The sequence below is a fragment of the Seriola aureovittata genome, chromosome 21, assembly GCF_021018895.1.
Source record: "Seriola aureovittata isolate HTS-2021-v1 ecotype China chromosome 21, ASM2101889v1, whole genome shotgun sequence".
Taxonomy (NCBI): Eukaryota; Metazoa; Chordata; class Actinopteri; order Carangiformes; family Carangidae; genus Seriola; species Seriola aureovittata.
The window spans coordinates 159,090-180,392 of NC_079384.1; the positions used below are offsets into that span (position 1 = coordinate 159,090).

At 41.9% G+C, this 21,303-nt stretch overlaps 1 protein-coding gene across 6 annotated transcripts; it reads left to right on the forward strand.

Moving 5' to 3' along the window:
• The first annotated feature begins 862 nt into the window (after positions 1–862).
• Positions 863–20,888, forward strand: jakmip3 (Janus kinase and microtubule interacting protein 3). 6 transcript variants are annotated; one of them, XM_056366697.1, is made up of 24 exons: positions 863–1,162; positions 1,730–1,937; positions 2,007–2,249; positions 2,964–3,203; positions 6,313–6,513; positions 7,141–7,254; positions 7,366–7,521; positions 8,021–8,158; positions 8,243–8,278; positions 8,366–8,437; positions 8,710–8,814; positions 8,929–9,057; positions 9,160–9,243; positions 10,085–10,147; positions 10,892–10,990; positions 12,282–12,380; positions 13,525–13,584; positions 13,741–13,806; positions 14,153–14,221; positions 15,578–15,655; positions 17,343–17,576; positions 17,687–17,752; positions 17,920–17,982; positions 18,527–20,888. In XM_056366697.1, the coding sequence occupies exons 2-23, from the start codon at positions 1,803–1,805 to the stop codon at positions 17,968–17,970; spliced, it is 2,538 nt and encodes an 845-aa protein (XP_056222672.1). In that variant the 5' UTR covers positions 863–1,162; positions 1,730–1,802; the 3' UTR covers positions 17,971–17,982; positions 18,527–20,888. The 6 variants fall into 6 exon arrangements, with proteins under 6 accessions (XP_056222672.1, XP_056222674.1, XP_056222675.1 ...); XM_056366699.1 differs by having other exon boundaries at positions 13,525–13,578; XM_056366700.1 differs by having other exon boundaries at positions 7,366–7,512.
• Positions 20,889–21,303: the final 415 nt, after the last annotated feature.

The window sequence follows — 21,303 nt, forward strand, 5'->3', positions numbered from 1 at the left end:
TCCTCTTCCTCCTAATTTATTTTGACAGTAAATGCTTTTTCCAGACGCATCGAGTGTTTCACCAGAAATGACCTGTCAGTGGATTTTTGTGTGTGAGTGTGTGTGTGTGTGTGTGTGTGTGTGTTTTCCTCTTGGATACAAATTTAGCTTTTAGCTTCTCATTAGTACACACACACACACACACACACACACACACACACACACACACACAAAGTAACTCTTGGTTCTGATCTGTTTCTTATATACACTGAAGCCAAGAGGAGGACAGAGGAAGTTGGACAGTTTTCCTCACATCATCATCAGTTGAACCAGTTCAGGACCAGTGAACCACTGAAGACCAGTTTAACAGGTGACCAGGTGGACAGGTGTGTAAGGATCTGCTGATTGAATGAAGACAGTCAGCTGATCAGGACTTTTCCAGACAACTGATGAATCACTGATCACAAGTCATCTCTTCTGAATGAGGACTTCCTGCTGGATGAACTCCTCTGTCCTCTCATCTCCTGACTGAAAGGGGGAGCAGAGAGGAAGAGGGGTCACCTCATCAGCAGCACAGTGACACCTGGTGGTTGGTCCAGGTTACTGAAACATTCAGGAATTATTTAAAACATTAAATAAATAAAATATGTTAAATATATCAAATATGTCAATTATGTTAAGTATATTAAATGAGAGGAAAGTTGTTTATGTTTATTCCAGCAGGATCAGACTGATTATTAAACCAGTGACATGTTCAGTAATGATGTGTTGATGTGATGAAGGTGAATGTCCAGCAGAGGGAGACAGAGCTCTGATGCTCCAGCTCTCCATCACACTAAGGGATGCTGGGATGAGGAGGAGGAGGAGGAGGAGATGACGCCAGCAGAGGCTGCAGAGATGCTAACAGCACCGACACACAAACACACACTGAAAGGAGCTAACTGCTAACTGTTATCAGAGACTGACAGACAGAGGTGGAGGGAGGCAGCACACACACACACACACACACACACACACACACACACAGACACACACACAACACACAGTGATCACTGAGACACAGTGAGCTTTCACTGAAGCTAACTGCTGTTAGCATGCTGTGGAGAGCAGGCTAACCTTCTGACACACACACACACACACACACACACACAGCAATGCAGTGTCGGAGGCTTCCTATTGGATGGTGAGTGATTTCTCTGTGTGTGTGTGTGTGTTCAGTTAGGCCTGAGCTAGTGTGTTTAAATGTCCGTGCAGTGATTATGACAGAGAGGTTGACGGAGTTACCATGGAAACTGTCATGTATTCATGCTGTGCAGTGTATTGGTTCACCTGTCAGACTGTCATTGCATCAAACATAGGCTCAGCTTTAGAATAATAATACTGCTACTGTACTTCTGGTACTACTGATATTACTGATGCTACTGTACTTCTGGTACTACTGTACTACTGATACTACTGTTACTACTGTTACTAGTAGTGCTACTACTACTGTTGTATAACAGTTTGAATTTAAACTCAAAATGAGCTTACCAGTTTTTTTGGGCTTGTGTACTACTGCAGTACTGTTTACTGCTTGAAGACACACCTACTGTTCACCATGTTTCGTTAACGTTAAAAAGGTAGTTTGGACTTTAACCCCACGCAGATGTCAAGCCAGTGTTGATAGTGACACACTAACTGAAGTGTGTGTTTGTGTGTGGTTGTGTATTTTATGTGTACCTGTGTGTGCCTGTATGTGTGTTTTGATCAGGTGCAGATGTAGTCAAACTTCAGCTTGACAGACAATTCATTGGGTTGGGCGGAGCCTGCAGGTGGAGGTGGGGATGTCAAAGCGAGGAGCTTGGGGGCGGGGGAAGGGGGAACGACCAGACGCCATGGCAACCCTTCAAGCAGCAAATGAGGAGCTGCGAGCTAAACTGACAGACATCCAGATAGAACTACAACAGGAAAAGAACAAGGTAAGGACTACAACACCCAGTGTACTGTCACTGTAGTGCTACACTGTTCAAATGACTGTGTGTCCTCAGGTAAGTCGTCTGGAGAGAGAGAAGAGTCAGGAGCTGAAAGCGGAGCATCACCGGGCGACGGTTGCCGTGACAGAGCTGAAGACCAAACTCCATGAGGAGAAGCAGAAGGAGCTGGCGGTTACTAGAGAGACGTTACTAAGGCAACACGAAATGGAGCTGATGAGGGTCATCAAGATCAAAGATGGAGAGATTCAACGTCTGAATGGACTGGTGCTAACGCTGAGGGATGGATCCATGGACAAGGTGATCCACCTGATCTACCTGTCTGTCTGCATATATTCCTGTCTGTCTACCTGCCTCTTGAAAACATTGGAGAGAGGGGCCTGAGTCAGTTGTTCTCAGTTTATCCTAACGACCTTTTTGGGTTTACCAGCATCTAGGGTTAGGGTTAGGGTTATACAGCACAACTCACCACCACATGGTGAGTTGTGCTGTACATCTGGGACACTCACTGTCAGCTGGTCACTGACTGAATGGCTGACAGTGAGTGTCCCAGATATACAGCTGCAACTCTGATGGTACGACCACAAAGGTGGTCATTGATCACCTCTGGTGTTGTAGTGCCAGCTACACTTCTGAACCACTTATTGCTTAAGATGTGTTTGTTATTGACAATCTATCACTTGCATATACATGTGATAAGATAGCTCTGGTCCAGATTAGGCTTTTCCTTCTAGACACCACAATCCAGGTTTCTCGATCCTTGTCCATGTGACCTTTCCGGTCTGGCTCCAGGAGGGGGGTGCTGGTCTGTCTATGCTTGGCCCCTTGACATGGACCAAAGTGCCTTAGGTGACCTTGCCAGTGAATGTTGCCCCTGACAATACATCAAAGTCATAGCAATATGCAACCCCCTCAACCATATTAAGGTGGTGATTCTTGGAGTTATAGAGGATAATTTAACTCCTCCTCAGGTGTGATAGATTATCTCACAGTCTTTGTCCTGATGTTCTTCAGGTGAGGAGTGCTCTGCTGGCAGAGGTGGAGGAGGCAAGAAGGAGCTGGGAGGCAGAGCGATGTCGCCTCCAGCAGGAGGTTCAGGAGCTGCGAGGAGCAAAGAGGTATACTGAGGAGGCTCTGACATCGGCTCAGCAGGCCTGCCAGGCCCGGGCAGCCGAACTACGATCAGCTCATCACCAACACCAGGAGGAGCTGAACAGGACCAAGAGAGACTGTGAGCGGGAGATTCGCCGACTGGTACGAGGCACCATCACACATACATGACTACATACATATGTGTCTGTTAACACATGCATAATTGCCAACACATCTTGTTTTGGTCCCGGTGGATCAAAAACTATCTAAAAACCATACTAAACATCATCTATCTACCTCATGAATTTTCCCAATTTGATGTGTTACAAGAAAAAAAAAAAAAAAAGTCACTCCTGTCCTGTTGTTTTTAGCAGGACTCATCAGGAGTAATTCACTGTCTGTCCACTGCTGCAGGTATGAAGCCTCACTGTTCAACAATTTAAAATATCTTTAGATGGCAGTCAAGTTAATAAAGATCCAATCAGCTCACCGACCCTAACCCATATTTCTAAGTGCACATTCAATGATTCACAGCTGCAAGAAATCAATAAATCTAACTATAAATGGATGACTCTTTCTCTTTCTTCCTAAAGGTCCTTCAATTTTGTCAATAACTGCTTATCTGATCAACTTCAGACATTGTTGAGAAGTACCATGTTGACTGTGAAGTTTTTAGGGCTGGGGCGACATATCCACATAACTTACATCATTGTTTACCATGGAACGACACTATGAGGGCAGTGCAGCTCCCAGATAATTTACAGTGTGCACATGCCAGTGTTGGTTGTATTTATTGTATTTACCAAGTGGTTTGAGCACATCGATCAGAGGGCACAGATTTCTATAGACAAAACTACACATTTACACATGGATCTTTTTTTCCTCCACCGGCCCAGGGGGGCTCCATAGCCCCATACATTTGGTATGTTTGTGTAACAGGTAATTTTCCATTCAAAGACTTGCAGTGTTGAGTGTGAAGCTGTTTGGATGATGCTCTGATGTAAGGTGCAGTCTGGATTGACGCAGGTCAGACAATCAGCCCCTACTGACAGGCACATTTTCAATGAGCACTGCACTAGCAAAGCAAATTTCAGGGCCATTGCTGAATTACCGGATAAAACTGGTGCTACATGTAGGAGCTAATTGTAACATACTTTAAAACTAATGGTTTGCAGATTCTTGTACTTTAATTAAAAAATACAAGTGGTGTGAAAAGAAAATACAAAACAGTAAAGGTCATGTCTCTTATTTCAGAAGAATAAAGGAGAGAGGAGAGATCATAGAAAATCCAGAATAAATGGTAAAAAATTCACCTCTACCTCAAATTTTGATACACATAATAATAAATGAAAGAGGTATAGACCTTCAGACCTTCACCTACATGTTAATGTAAACAACAATAAACAAACAACAACAATAAATTAAACAACAAACATTTTGGGAACGTGAGGAAGAATGTCAACAAAATGCAAAGGGTTAGAACACAGACTGTTTGTTTTGATCCAAACATACCATAACACAACAAAAGACACAAATGAGAACAAAAGTGGATGAATGTGTTCATTCATTCACTGGTGAATGAATACATTATTATTAACATGGACACATGAGAAAACAAAGAATGACTGAGCCTCAAAGACTGGCACAATACAAGACACAGAGTCAAACACAGACTGGTACAATACAAACAGCCTGACAGACACAACATGCTCTATATGTGCAGAACAGTCTCTCTTCACTTACAGCTGCTGCTGTGATTCAACTATTACATGTAAATGTAAGAAAGGCAGAGGTGAACACCTGACTTCATTTCAACTGCAATCCTGAAGTTTAGGCATCAAATCAACACTAACACTAACAGGTTAGTTTCACTCTGAACTCATTCATTTGTTCATTTGAACAGTCAGGAACAACTGACACAAATGAACTGAGCTGATCAAAACACAGAGATGTCTTATACAGATCTTTATCAAATACAAGTTGTACAGATCCACCTGGTTTCCAACCCGGTGTCCTGGGTCCAGGATGAGTGGATTGACACAGTTAGGGTTAATGAAGCCTAACCCTAACCTCTACTCAGGACGTCTATACCTACGTCCGGCTCATTATCATGGACACCATATCTCAGTAGCATCTTGATGCAATTTCTTCAAATTTGGCACAAATGTTCACTTAGACTCAAGAACAAGCTGAGATTTTGGTGGTCAAAGGTCAAGGTCATGGTGACCTCACAAAAAAGGGCTAGGGTTAGGGTACCTCTTTTGCAATTACTCAAAACTTCACAGCAATTATGACAAATTTTCACACAAATGGTTCATATTTTATGTGTCATGGTTTATCATGATGTGTGATGGACAATTTATGTTTGAACACTTTTGGACTCTTATGTTTGGACATTTGTTTCATTCCTTGTTTTATTTTGTATAACTTCCCTTGTGTGTCTTGTTGTTATTATACGCCCTGTCTTTGTGTTATTTCCTTCCTTGTTGATTGTCTCCCCCACCCTATTGTGTTTCACCTGTGTTCAAGTACCCTTTCCTCCCTTTTGTCTATTTAGTCTCTGTGCTCACCTTTGTCTTTGTCAGTTTGTCCTGTATTCTGTGGTTCTCCTTTATGCCCTGTTTTGGATTTTTGAAGTTCCTCGTGTCTTTTCCTACTGTGTTACTTGTGTTTTGTTTTGATTTTATTTTCTCTATGATTTTGATTTTGAGTTCTCAGCATTTTCAGCATTTTAGGAGGTTCCTGTTTTATTCTTCATTTAATAAATTACCTTTTCACTTACTTTGGATGGTCTGCATTTGTGTCCTTTATAACTACAAAACCTGACAATATCACTCTGGATAAACAGGGATGTAACCTGAAACTAGTCGGAGTAGAGGAGGCAGTAATGCTCGTTTTTTAACTAGTTTCTCTGTCTTTACATTAGTTCTGAGGGTTAGGGTTAATCATCATGATGCTGGTGTTTCTCTCTCTGTCAGGGTCATTTTGGTTCAGGTCTCTTTTTAAAAATGTATGCATGTTGTATTTAGGTATCATTACCATGTGTCTGATTTGGATTGTATCCAAAATGTTGCACCTGTGGAAACCTCAGTACAAACAGACTCACCTTTAGGTTCATGTTCACCCGAGTGTTTGATTTTATATTCAGGACATCTTTCATCCCCTTGTCTGACAGACTAACCCTGCCCCTCTCCTACCTGTCTCTCTACCTGTTTAACCACACCTCTAATCTGTCTGTCTCCCTGTCTGTCTCTCACCTGTCTGTGTGCAGATGGATGAGATAAAACTGAAGGACAGAGCTGTCAGTGTTTTGGATAAAGCCTTGGGGCTGCAGGCTGGACATGCTCACCGCCTCCAGCTGCAGACTCAGGCAGCCGAGCAGCAAATCGCAGCCCTGAGAGATGCACAGAGGGCAGGACTAAACCACCCAGGCCACTCCCCTAGCCCCACCCCTAACACTACTCCTCATATTGTAAGCGCCGCCTCCTCCTGCTCGTACTGCATGATATAAAAACATTCACTTCATGTCATAGTTTACATGTTACCTGATCTGTTCAATCATGACATCAAGTTCATGAGAAGTCTCAGTGTACAGGTGCCCTGAACACATTGCAGCTACTGCAGTATCTCATCAGTAGATGCAACCTGCAGGAGCCAGACTCTGTAGATCTAGGAAGCCAGAGAGTTGATGTGGATCAACAGAACAGCTGTGAATCCTGATGCTGTTTGGTTTCTTTAATCCTTAAACCTGACTATTACTGAACCGTCATATGGGTTTATGTTCTGACCACCAGTGTGAATTATATACGCTTTGTTTCAGGCTCTAAATACTACAGTACCTTTGAGTCTCAGCTGTCATTTTCTTGGGGAAGACCCTCAGATGTTTGAATGTTTGATCTGGATCTGGTTTCTACAAAGTTTAAAAATGTGGTTTCAACTCGCCTTCCTGAAGCAGATTGTTACTGCAGGAAATAACTCTTCACACTGTACTGTCTGTGTGTGTGTGTGTGTGTGTGTGTGTGTGTGTGTGTGTGTGTGTGTGTGTGTGTGTGTGTGTGTGTGTGTGTGGATGTGTGTGTGTGTGTGTGTGTGTGTGTAGTCCCAAGAGGATCGGGACACTCGGAGGTTTCAGTTAAAAATTGCTGAGCTCAGCGCTGTTGTCAGGAAGCTGGAGGATCGAAATGCTCTGCTGTCTGAAGAACGCAACGAGCTGGTAACACACATACACAATAAACATATGCTTGTATTTCTCTACTTGTGAGGACACAGTTGGACATAGTGCAGCACAGCTGAATGTCTGACCTGATTCTTTGTCTTCGTGCAGCTGAAGCGTCTGCGAGAGGCAGAGAGTCAGTTTCTTCCTCTTCTGGACAAAAACAAACGTCTCAGCAGGAAAAATGAGGAGCTCGCTCTTGCTCTCCGTCGTCTTGACAACAAGCTTCGCTTTGTCACCCAGGAGAACATGGAGATGGTAACTATGGTAACCCCTGACCCTGGTGACACATTGACAGACATAGTCTGAGTGCTGCTTCTCTCAGTCAAACCAGTAGTAGCTCCACACTGGACCGGTTAAATGAACTGAAACTAAACAGTTGTTCAAAAAAAAACATAACAAAGGTAACTCATGTAGACTTATATTTATATTATTAATTCATTAATAATTAATTTATATCTTTATTAGCAAACACCTGAGTTTTTTTAACATCGTACCCTACCATATGAAAATAGAAGGGAATCATGTTTTGGAAATAAATAATTATAACAGCATGTTGAAGCCAAGCAGTGGCTAAATATTAAATCATAATGAAAAAGAAAATAGCTACATGCTAAAAGCTAACCAACATAGCTTATAGTAGTGTAACTGTTGTCTATTCAGTTTCATTTATTTAGTGGTTAAATAACCAGAATCAAAGAAGAACTAGCACAGCATCAGTCAACAGTGTTACCATGGTAACAGCATCATTTGTTGTCATCGACAGAGGCGACCGAGTTCATTAAATGACCTGGACCGCAGCCACTCCACCAGTTACCATGGTTACAGCCAGGAGGAGAGAGAGATGGAGTTTCTAAGGTTACAGGTCCTGGAGCAACAGCACATCATTGATGACCTGTCCAAGGTAGTATACGATGTTAAATGACTGTACCACAGGTTAAATGACTGTAGGACAGTGCTAAGTTTAGAATCACTGTGTTTTTTTCAGGCTCTGGAGACAGCTGGTTATGTGAAGAATGTTATAGTAAGTATTGAGTAGTACTAGTTATTACTGTTAGTACTAGTTATTACTATATTGTTGTTGTTGTTGATCGTGTTGTTGATCCTGCAGGAGAGAGACATGTTACTGAGATACAGGCGTCAGGAGTCAGTTAGGAAGAAACGAACCTTCAGAGCCTGCAGAGTGAGACTGAACACACACACCCACACACACACACACAGAACTGAAAGCTCTGACAAAGTAAGTGTGATGTTATGTTTGTTATTTTTTCAGTAAGTGACTTTTGAGGTTATTACAGGTGTGTTAAAGTTTTCACCTGACCTGCTGATGTCAGTAAAAACACAAACTCCAGATGATCCCTGGTTTAACATAAAGAAATAACATACTGTGTGTGTGTGTGTGTGTGTGTGTGTGTGTGTGTGTGTGTGTGTGTGTGTGTGTGTGTGTGTGTGCAGGTTATAGAGACATTTTATGGTTATGATGAAGAAGCGTCAGTGGACTCTGATGGATCATCTTTGTCTTTTCACACTGACAGAACTCCAGATACTGAACCAGAGGAGGTAACACACACATAGACACACATAGACACACACACACACACACACACACACACACACACACACACACACACACTGACCGGTGTTGTTATTGGTCTGACTGTTTGTGTGTTTCAGGTGTGTGTGCGTGAGGAGGCGGAGCTTCGTTACCGTCAGCTGACTCAGGAGTATCAGGCGCTGCAGCGAGCTTACGCTCTACTGACAGAGACGAGCGGGGGAAACTATGACGCAGAGAAAGAGATCAAGGTGACCACAACCTCTGAGCAAGGCAGCAACAGAGAGAGTGTTTTGCTTCCTGTAATGAGGCAAGGCATTGACTGATTGATGGTTGTATTTCCTGTGTTTCAGACCAGAGAGCAGCTGCTGACTGAAATCAGTCGATATCAAACCAGAGTCGCAGATCTGGAGTCAGCGCTGAACCAACAAGGACTGGTAACACACACACACACACACACACACATTCACACACACACACGCGCACACACACACACATGCACATCCTGGTGATGAACTCAGGATTGGTCCATACACTAGGTGAGAATATGATATGCCTTCTGATTGGTTGCAGGGTGAACCCCCTGGAGAATAGGGGTGTGTCTTCATGCTGATGAGAGGAGCACGGAACCAATGTGAGCCAGTCAGCGCTAGAACAGTAGAAAATAGAACAGGGATGCCGGTCATGTTCCATAAAGGTCCAAACACTGTCGCCTCCACCTGCTGCTGCTTGATCAGCGGATTATATTCACCTGAGCCTTGTGAGAAACATGGCCACAGGGGACACCTGTTCAGATGGAGGTCAGGTATCTCATGAGGCTTCAGGTGAACAGCAGCAGGTCCAAGCTGGTCAGGACTTTAAAGTTACCAGAGGGTTTGAAAAGAAAAGACTCAAGCATTCAACAGGAGCAGCAACAAAATCTGAATCCAACAACCTGAAGAATCAAGAGTTTCCTGCCAAAGGAACCAGATGATAAGCATTCATAGCTGAGAGGGTCACACCAACCCAGAGTTTACAAAAACAAAGACACAGCCCACTGGCCAGGTAGAGGGGAGGGACTAATCTGTGACATCACCTGGTCAGGTGATCAGTCAGAATAACATACAGACTGTTGCCTTTCTGTGGAACATGACTGAATACTTCTGATGTAGAACCTAGAACCTAGAACATAGAGCAGGTCTGTTAGAGGTCTAAGCTGTAAATGAAGTTCAGCTCAAACTGCTGTCTCTCTCTCTCTCTCTCTCTCTCTCTCTCTCTCTCTCTCTCTCTCTCTCTCAGGATGTGAAGTGGGTGGAGGAGAAGCAGGCATTGTATCAGAGGAATCAGGAGCTGGTGGAGAAGGTGAAACACACACTGACAGAGTTTATTCCACAGAGAAAAGTCACTTTAACTCAAAGTCAGTTACCATGGTAACACACTCTGTGGAGCTAACCCTGCGTTTCTGTCTGTCTCTGCCCCTTCTGACATGGCGCGTGATTGGACGCTAGTTTGTTACCTGAAACTGATCTTTACAAACGTTACCTTTTTTATGATCTATCAAATCTGAGAGGACATGAGACAGATTGAAGCTCAGATTAAAACCTACATACTGAGACTTTGTGGACATTAAGTCAATCAGTTCCCCTGCAGTAAAACATTTACTTTACATTCATTACTGTAAATAAAAAAGACTCTGATCAAAGAAGATTATTTTCTCATGTTGTGATGAACAGTCCTGTCAAAGCTGTCAAATCATGCTGTAGATTATGTGATATTTCTGAGTGAAGATGAAAATACTTTAAAAAGTATATAGGCTGCAGATAGTCTGAACCTGTTTTAACAACATTTCAGTCACTGTATATAAATTTAGTACATGTTCCAATACAGTCACTGATGCTCTTAAATGTAGAGAATCTGAAAATTTTCACTCAGCTTTAATGTCTTTTTCAACTGAAAATCACCAAAATCATGAAGCTGTTGCTGAGTCAGAATCTGAGGTTACAATCATAGATCTTAAACTTCTGTCTGATCTGTGTCATCTATCTCTATAAACATCTGTCTGATCTGTTTCATCTATTTCTATAACCTTCTGTATATTCTCTCTAGCTGAGGCAGATGGAAGGTGAAGAGCTGCGACTGAAAAACGACATTCAAGACGTCAAAGATCAGAACGAGCTGCTGGAGTTCAGGATCTTAGAGCTTGAGGTAAACACACAAATAACAACATAAACCACAACAATAAGTTAAAACAGTCTGACAATACAACAACAAATTAAAACAGACTAAAATAAACAACTACAAATCCAAACAGTCAGACTGACACAACAACAAAAATAATTTGAAACAGTCAGACTAAAATAAACCAACAATATAAAAAAACACCAAATTAAAACTGACTAAATTAAACAGCGACAAATCAAAACAGTTAGACTAAAATAAACAACAAACAACAACAAATTAAAACAGTCAGACTAAATTAGACAACAACACAAACAACAAATTAAAACATCAGTCTAAAATAAACAACAACAAATCAAAATTGTCAGACTAAAATAAACAAAAAAATCAAAACAGTCAGACTGTCAGGTCTGTCAGGAGTTGGACCCAAATGCAGTCAACTCTTGGGAGACGGTGAACGCAGGTTTATTTAGCAAAAAATCCACACGTGAAGGTGACATGAACAGACATGAACAAACCCTGAACTAAAAAGGGACGAACCGACACAGACAAAGGGAAGCACAAGGACAATATAGACAAGGGAGGCAAGGATGATTGAACACAGGTGAAACACATTAGGGCGGGGCAGACAATCACTACACAGAAACAGGACCATGACAAGCAGCAACACAGACACTCAAGGAAACCAATACAAAATAAAACAGGAAGTGCAAAAACTCCAAAACAAAACTAACAAAAAGTGTCTGCCATAGAAAACCATGACACAGACAGAAATAAACAAAAACAAATCAAAACAGTCAGACAGACATAAACAGGAACAACAATTCAAATCAGAATTAAATAAAAAACAACATGGGGCATTGAGTGGTGCATTGGGTTGAGCAGGCGCCCCATATGTAGAGGCTACAGTCCTCACTGCAGTCGGCCACGGTTCAAATCCCGCATTGGACGGCCTTTTACTGCATGTCGTTCCCCCTCTCTCTGCCTCCCCATTTCCTGTCTCTCTCTACTATCCTGTCCAATAAAGGCACAAAAGCCCAAAAAAATAAAAAACAACATAAAAAACAAATCAAAACAGCAAGACAGACATAAATAAGAACAAGAAATTAAAACCAGCAGGCTAAAATAAACAACAATATAGAAAACAAAATTAAATCAAAACAGTCAGACAGACATAAATAACAAATCAAAACAGTCACACGAACATAAACAACAACAAATTAAAACAGTCAGGCTTAAATGAATAACAACATAAATAAAAACTGCCATATTGACTGACACTGTCTGTGTTTCCATGGAAACGCTTTTCACTGATCAGGAGAGGGAACGACGCTCACCTGGCATTAACTTCCAACATCTCCATTTCCCAGAAGGCATCAGTCCTCTGCAGATCTACTGCGAGGCAGAGGGAGTCACTGTAAGTTATGCCTGAATACAACTGTGTACACCTGTAAACACACGAATAAACGTGTAAATAACAGCGGCCAATACCACAAAGCCAGCTCACCTTAGTCTCACTCTGTTGGGGCAATGTCAGTAAGAGCAGGAATTATAAAGGTCTTTAGTGTAGAGTGGGTTTATCTGACTCCAAGCCCTACAAAGGTGAATGTCGATGACTGACATACTGACTGATGAGGTTACACCACTGGTTGGCCAGACGAGTGTTGAATTTTCCCATCGGTTATTACACTTTCAAAGCAATTTGGTGTGAAAGAGCAGTTCTCGCACCTTTGTTGGTAGATTTACTGACTTTTCAGACCTTGATTAGAAGGTCATCAAAGTCAGTCTCCCATGTCAATCCTTCAACATAAAAATATGTGAAACACTTGACTGTTATACTTTCTTTTTACTCTTCCTCCACATTTATGCTGATGATTTTATCACCCGTCCCTGATTCATTGTCTAAAAAATGATGTGTGTAATAACTGAATTAACTACAGAACAACCTTTGCTAGATACAAGCTAGCCATATTTTCTAGTTGAGCTAGTAACCATTAATTGAAATCAGGTGTACGGTAACCACAGGTAAATAAAAAAGGTCAATAACTACCAATAATAAATTTTAAGGTCGGATAACTGACATCTTGTTATGGTAGCTAGTGAAGTGTTGTTCATGCTAGTTAACTGCAATTAAAATCTAACCAGCTGTTATCTTACAGCAAACATTAACTAAAGCTGGCTACATAAACAACAACAATCAATTAGATTCATGAGACGTCAGCGAATGTAGTAAAACATCAAACAATTCATCAACTTACCAGCGAGCATTGGGACACATTGAAAATGAATGGGCTTCATATATGGAACTATCTAGACAACAACAGAAGTCTATGACAGGTTATCATGGTGATCTCCTGCAGTTACGATGGTGATCTACGTCAAAAGTGAGCCAGCTTGTTGACACTGGAAAACTTGACTTAAGCCTAAAGAGAGCTAGATAACTCACTAATGTCACTTTGTGGTTCAGGCCCCTGACTTCACCTGAGTAACACCTGTAAACACACATGAATCCACCAGAGTACACCTGAGTAATAATTTGTGTGGTTTATTTTGTTACTCAGGACATCGTGATCAGCGAGTTGATGAAGAAACTGGACATTCTGGGAGATAACGCCGTAAGTGTATGTTGCATTTATTTTGTACATGTATGTTTTTATTAGTTTCACATATGTGTCAAACTGAATTTACACCACCTTGAATCATCTAGTTGTCATATGTCATATGGCTGACATATAGTTATGACGTTATTTACATGTTGTTTGCATGTTTTCCTGTAGAATCTGTCCAATGAGGAGCAGGTGGTGGTAATCCATGCCAGGACGGTGCTCACGCTGGCAGAGAAGGTAACACACGAACCTTTGTGAATCTATGCAGAGCTTTGACCTTGTTTTTCATCTCTCTGCTGACCACCGTCCTTCTCTTCAGCCTGTTCTGGATCTCATTTAACTTTTGACCCTGTTTTGATATTTTAGCTGTCTCTTCTGATCTTTGAGTCTGTTTCAGATCTTAGAAGTCCTGTTGAATGTTTAAGTGTAAAGTCCATGTTTCCTCTTCAGGATAGAAACTGTGTGGGAGGAACTCTTTATAAACTTGCTGAAGATGGGACCTGAAGGACCTCGCCACCCTTGCTAACCCACGCTTTCCTTTCCATTTACCTGTCTCTCTCTACCTATCTGTCTCTCTGCTCAGTGGTTGGAGTCCATCGAAGTGACGAAGTCAGCTCTGCAGCAGAAGATGTTGGACATTGAAAGTGAGAAGGTAAAAGCCCAAGTTTAGGATAGACAATAATCATCTATCTACTCTGTACCAGGTGTTGCCTTCTGATGACGTCATTACAGAAGGGGGGGGGGGGGGGGGGGCAAAAATTGTTTTCTACTGATATAGAGTAACAAATTCATGACTTCATTTTTTGCGTTTACGGAGCTCTATGCATGGCCTTCCACTGAGCTCACACACCTCCACCTGCTGCAGAGACCAGGACATGGGCACACAGGTGAATAGGGGAAGGCGCTCCTCTCTCCAGCTTCCCACCTGCACCTGCGAGGTGCCGCTGTCATGAATTTGACAAACAAGGCTGTGTTGCACAGGGCTGAGCAAAGGAGAACACTTGAGTATGAAGCAGTTTAAGCTAGCAGCTTGCAGACACAGTTGAATTATGTGATCAGAGGGCTATAGCATCAAGTCCTGTTTAAAGCTATTGTTGATTTCATATCACACAGATTTCATCCAAAACTTTTTAAAATATGTGATTAAAATGATATTTAGACAGATACAATTTCAGAATGAATAACTGGCATGTGGAGACATCAGTGGTATTTTGCAGGGCTGCTCTGTAAATGCAACTAAACCTGAATCCTAAATATCCTTCATGTGCAACAAGACTTCTGCTGTCAAACTGTGTAGCAGCTATAGAATGGTTGCCCAAAGACTGAAGAAAACCAGTCAAGCCAGGGATCAGGATCTGCACATTTATTCTAGAAGAGCAGCACAGTCGACACACAGTGGCAGGCTCTCTGACCCCAGCGCATAAGTTTCAAGCTTTTTTATTTTAATTTTTTTGTATGTACATTACAATTACACATGTGTAATAGAAATGAATAAAATGTGCACACCAAAAGAATGTATGCCTTCACAGCAGTTAAAAGCAAAAATGAAAATGAGCAAAATAAATATTTTAATAAAATAACTAATTCAGTGCTGTTCTACAGTAATACACAATAATAATAATACACAAGAACATTACAAATAACATTACAAATTGCATTTAAGTTTGAATATTCTTCCTTTTGTGTGTTTGCCTGCTTTATTTTACTGACTGTCTTAGAGTGGACGGACTGATACAGGAACATACTGATACAATTATCCCAACTGAGCCCAAAAATGGCCTTCCTATTTCCAACACCCTAGATCTGGACAATAACGTTGATAATCCCATGATCTAGATACCTTGGTGAATCAGTAATTTGGGATTTTCAATCAGATTTTGTTTTGTTGCTGGTTTGATTCCCAGTAGTAGTAGTAGTAGCAGTAGTATAAGTATGTGACACTAAATGTAACAGAAACAGAAGCCTCAGGTACCATAGTGACCTCTGTCTGTCTGTTGTTGTTCTCTAGGATCTGTTCAGTAAACAGAAAGGTTACCTGGATGAAGAGCTGGACTACAGGAAGCAGTCGATGGATCAGGCTCATAAGGTCAGTGTAACCAATGAACACAACAAAAACATTGAGCAATAGTCGCTAAACATTTTTACACAAGCACAAAACTGATTCACTCAAGACAAACAAAAGTATATGAAATTAGATGTTTTCTGAATTTACTCAGGAGCGTCCAGTGCAACACTCAATCAAGCGATTCTGTGCATGAAGTTACTGTTGTGACATGACTAAGACTAAATGAACCAATGACAGTTTGTATCATGAGATCACTTTCTCCTTGCTCAGCTTGACTCAATTCACTCATCAAAACAAATGACATACATGCAAGAAATTCATGAGCGAAACCTCATAGTAGCCACAAGTTCATCTATAAGGTTATCCTTGTTTGTAAAATGTTACACTGCCACTATTTATGATCTGCATGCAAGACATGCCACCACTTTTGCAGTAGAGCACACTCTAATAATCACAGCTGTACAAGCAGCAGTGAGATCAGCTGACTGCACTTGGAGAACTGGTACTGTGAGCAAGCCGAAAACTACCAGAGCAGAGCAGTGTGGTGTTCACCTTTGTTAAATTTACCTCCATATGTTCCAGCCACACAGTGGCAGAATGTATCACTCTGAAAGTTTCACTTGTTGGGGGTTTCATTGCTACAAGCCATCTGGTGCCTGTATAACCAGTGGGAGAGTTGTGTTGTTATTTTCGGCAGAAAGTCAAACATGTTCCTGGTGGGTGTTGGCCTCTGCCAGGGTTGTCCCTTGTCACCAATCCTGTCTATGATTTTTATGGACAGGATTTCAAGGTGTAGCCAGGAGGAGGAGTGTGTTTGGTTTGAAAGAATTGCATCCGTTCTATTTGCAGATGATGTGGTTCTGTTGGCGTCACCAGACCGGGACCTTCAGCATGCACTGGGGTGGTTTGCATCAGAGTGTGAAGCTGTTGGGAGGAGGGTCAGCACCTCAAAGTGTGAGGACCTGATTCTCTGCCAGAAAATGGTGGATTGCTCTCTTCAGGTTGGAATGGACTTTCTGCCCCAAGTGAAGGAGTCTTGTTGTCAAGTGAGGGTAGGATGGAGTGGGAGGCAGGCAGATCGGTGCAGCGTCAGCAGTGAAGTGGATGTTGTACCCAACTGTTGTGGTGAATAGGAGCTGAGTCTGAGGGTGAAGCTCTTGATTTACTAATCGATCTTCGTTCTGACCCTCACCTCTGATCATGAGCTCTGGGTAGTGACCGAAAGAATGAGATCACATTTACAAGAGGCTGAAATGAGTTTCATCCTCAGGGTGTCTGGGCTCAACCTTAGAGATAGGTGAGGAGGACTGACATCCAGAGCCGTTGCTCCTTCACATCAAAAGGAGCCAGTTGAGGATGTTTGGGCTTGTGGCGCCTTCCAGTGGAGGTCTTTCAGGCACATCCAACTGTAAGGAGGTTTGGGCTAGACCCAGAATATGCTGGAGAGATTATATGTCTCATCTGGCCTGGGAACGCCCCGGGACCCCCCAGGAGGAGCTGGAAAATGTTGCTGGTAATTTGCTTGACCTGCTGCCACCACGACCTGGCCTTGGATGTGAAAGAAATAGATGTAGGGCAAAAAGATTAGCAAGGGGCTAAATGATTTTCCACAGGGTTAAAGTCCAGATATTGAGAGGGGACCCTTGATAAGCAGGTATACAGAGTTTAAAACATATCTTCTTATTTTAAATGTCTATATCTGATGCAGAGGATCCTGGAGCTGGAGGCCATGTTATTTGAGGCTCTGCAGCAAGAGGAGGAAACCAGGATGGAGGGATTCAAGATTGAGGAGGGTCGTCTCTCTGAAACTCTGACTGAGGAAGAGAAGGAGGGGCTGAGGAGAGCCATGGACCAATGGAAACGAACTGTAATGTGCGAGCTGAGAGAGAGAGATGCCCAGATCCTGCGAGAGAGGATGGAGATACTGCAACTCACCCAACAGGTAAAGCTTGACCTGACAGGTAAACCAGTTACTGACGTTTAATCTTTCACTGACAGGATAGTATAGTTCATCTAGTTGTGTACTCAACATGACAAATGTGTGTTTGACAGAGGAACAAGGAGCTGGAGGAGTTTATAGAAGCCCAGAAACGACAGATTAAAGAGCTGGAGGAGAAGGTATGGGCGAAGAGAAACAGAATTAAGTCTTGTTTTGGATGAAATGTACAATATGTACAATTAGTCCAGCAACAGATCATGTTATCACCGTGGACACACGTGTACACTGTAAAATCTGCTTCCTATGACTTTCTGCTGACTCTCCACTGTTTTCTGTTTCCTTTCAGTTTCTATTTCTGTTTCTATTCTTCTCTTTGGCCTTCATCCTCTGGTCCTAACAGCAGCAGCTGGTGAGTCACAAAGCAAAAGTTTCCCTAGGGATATGGGGTTTCCCTCAGTTATACAGGGTTTTTACCTCAGTTATACAGGGTTTTTCTCAGTTATACAGGGTTTACCTCAGTTATACAGGGTTTACCTCAGTTATACAGGGTTTTCCTCAGTTATACAGGGTTTTCCTCAGTTATACAGGGTTTACCTCAGGTATGCAGGGTTTACTTCAGGTATACAGGGTTTTTCTCAGTTATACAGGGTTTACCTCAGTTATACAGGGTTTTCCTCAGTTATACAGGGTTTTCCTCAGTTATACAGGGTTTACCTCAGGTATGCAGGGTTTACTTCAGGTATACAGGGTTTTTCTCAGTTATACATTGTTTACTTCAAGTATACAGGGTTTCCAGTGGGTTTCCAGGGAATCCTAATCCTGTATTGTATTTATGGAGTTGTAATTGATTCTACAAATCAGAGCTTATAAAAGTCTTTTTTATCATTAATGTCTTGAGACAGTCTGTGTATCTCATCACAGGAACACTGTTAACATGTCAGTTTGTGGTTCAGTTTCTGCAGGCCTCCAGAGTCCAGCAGCTGATCACTCAGCAGGGTCGTGTCAGGAGGATTCAGAATGTTTCAGGATTTGGAACCAGCAGCTGACTGAGGCACATTGGCTTCACTGCCACACTCACCAGCCTCTGGCTGCTGTCAGCCAATCAGAGCAGAGCTCAGCCGTCACCTGAGTCCACACCATCACACCCTCCCAGAATGTCACTGTGTTGCCTCAGAGACAGTGAGAGTGATAGTTTCAGTGGTGGCAGAAGAACATTGTGTTTCAGACGTGTGAAAACCTTCACTGGTAACGGGCTAACCAGCGCACCGGTAGCTATGGGTACCAGAAAGTTCTGGGTCACCAGATGTGCAGCTGATAAACACATTCTGGCTTCAGCAGGCCAGCTGGACCAAAGCGGTGCTGGACTTATTAATATTAGCTAAATTAGCTGGACTTCTGTCAGACCTGGCTAAAGTAGCTGCTCTCAGTGTTTGCTCAGCCACCTGATTATAAACATTGCTAGCTAAGTTGGCTGAATTCATACAGTTAACTCAGCTGGTTGACTTCAGTGTGAAGGTAGCTGTTTGGGTCAATTACAGATCACTAATCGTCTGTGGGTGAATGAAACTGCAGTGACAGACACAGAGCTCCATGAACTACAGCAGAAGATCAGTAATGTTGTTGCTAAGTTACCTTGAAGAGTTCACACAGTTGAATCACAGTAGAAACACAATTGAAAACATTAGAAACTGTTGTTCAGTGAAGCGTCTCGTCTGTCCTGATATGAGTTTTTTTTTAACTTTGTTCTGATTGGCTGTTCCACCTGCAGACTGGCGAGTAGTTTAACACTGTAGAGCCTCTCAGCTCCACTCATGGATCTAAGGTTAAAGGTTCAGACCGTCTGGATCATCGCGGGACCAAAACCTGACAAAGGAAACATCAGACAGGAGTTCTGCTGGAGGTCAGAGAAGAAACAGACTAAACTGTTAAAGCAAAATTATGTTCTGACCGGAAGAAATGCAGCATGATGCTTGAAGTAAGTCAGAAGCAGGTTTTACAACTGGTCAGAAACCTTTAATACAACAATAAAACTACTGCAGGTCACTCTGCAGAGTTTACACGTGATCAAAGGTCAGGTGATCCAGTCTGATTATACTCTGGTGAGATTTTACAGATCAACTGAGTTCAAACTGATGGAAGAAAGTACAACAGTGTTTCACAGACACAACTGAACAATAGAGGATAATTTCACAGGACTAAACAAGAATTATATTACATTATATTATATTATATTATTATATTTTCCTAACCCTTATATTATGGATCTTTTTATTCTCCTACTGAAGATAATCAGTTGATTCTGAAATGTTCAAACAATTAAAGGAGATATTTGTAAGTTTTGGATATTGCTACAAAGCTAACATTAGCATTGGCAACTGTTTACTTACCATCAAATTTCATTCCTTTACTCACCAACAGCTGTCTCCAGAGGTGGAAACAAACACCAATGTTAACTCTTGTCTATATCACGTCTTTTTGTTCTTCTGAAGTTAGCATGCTAGCCATCTAGCTCTGGCCCGGTCAGACCGTCTCATCACGATATGATACTGACTTACTGTAGTGTCCAGTCTGAAGATGTGTTATAACCTGTAAACACAATAATAACTGAAGTTATTGTGAGACTGGTAAGTAAACAGCTGTTCATATTATTGTTTTTTTATTTTCAGCTTTAGTTAAAACTTTAATTTCTTTTCATGGTTTGAGTGTCAATTTCCGTCTTGACATTGCCATATTTTCAATTCAGTATCAAATTCTGTTTTAATTTTAACTGATTTTCCTGTAGAAGAGTAAAAAGAACATAATTGATGAACCAATGTTTTCTGTGAATTATCATCTGTGTGTCCTGCAGTATCATCAGTGTTTAACTGAAGCAACACAAACCTGCAGAATTAAAACCATGGATCCTGCTGTTGTACTTTTATTATTCCAGATGATATTTTTCTATCCCTGAGTCTGAACTCTTGAACATCTGAAGGGTCAGCAGTTTGGTATGATTACAGATTAAAGATGGTAGAAACAAGACTGAAGACAAAACTGTGTTTGTATTTTGTTGCTGAAGATGAGAATGTCCCATCAGATCAGAGTTTTTTGACTGTTGTCATGAAATCTGGTTCAGTCTGACTCCAGGCTTCAAGTGATGCTTCGCCATCTGCTGGATCTGGTCTGTGTGCCAAAAGTGAAGAACCATAAGTTGCAGTTCCACTAATGACCACTAGAGTCTGGCTCCAACAGTGAGTCAGTCCCCATAGACTCCCATGTTAAAATGTCCAACTTTACAGCAGAAATAAACATGTTTACAGCCTGGTACAAAAACTATTTTGGTCTCTAGAGCTAATTTCCTCCTTCATGACACCTGTTTATATAACTCACCTTAGGGGCGTGGTCTCTTTCAGTGACAGGTGGGTAAGCATATGCTTGTCACAAACCAACATACACCACAGTCTCAGCTCCACACATGCCCCTCTTTACCTGGGAGTTATGGGCGGAGTCAGGCACTGCTAAGATGGCGACGGTGGAACACACACACACACACACACACACATACATAAAATTCATACCCATCTGTTAACACAACCTGACTGAAGTGGTTCATGTAATTTTTATCTAATGATAATATTAACTGTCATGTTATGGAATGATGTATTTATTTTCATTAAGGCAGGTCCAGTATGTATGAAGATCCAAGTCAAGTCATCCTGTAGCACTCTGTAGGTGCTTGTGCGCAGGAACA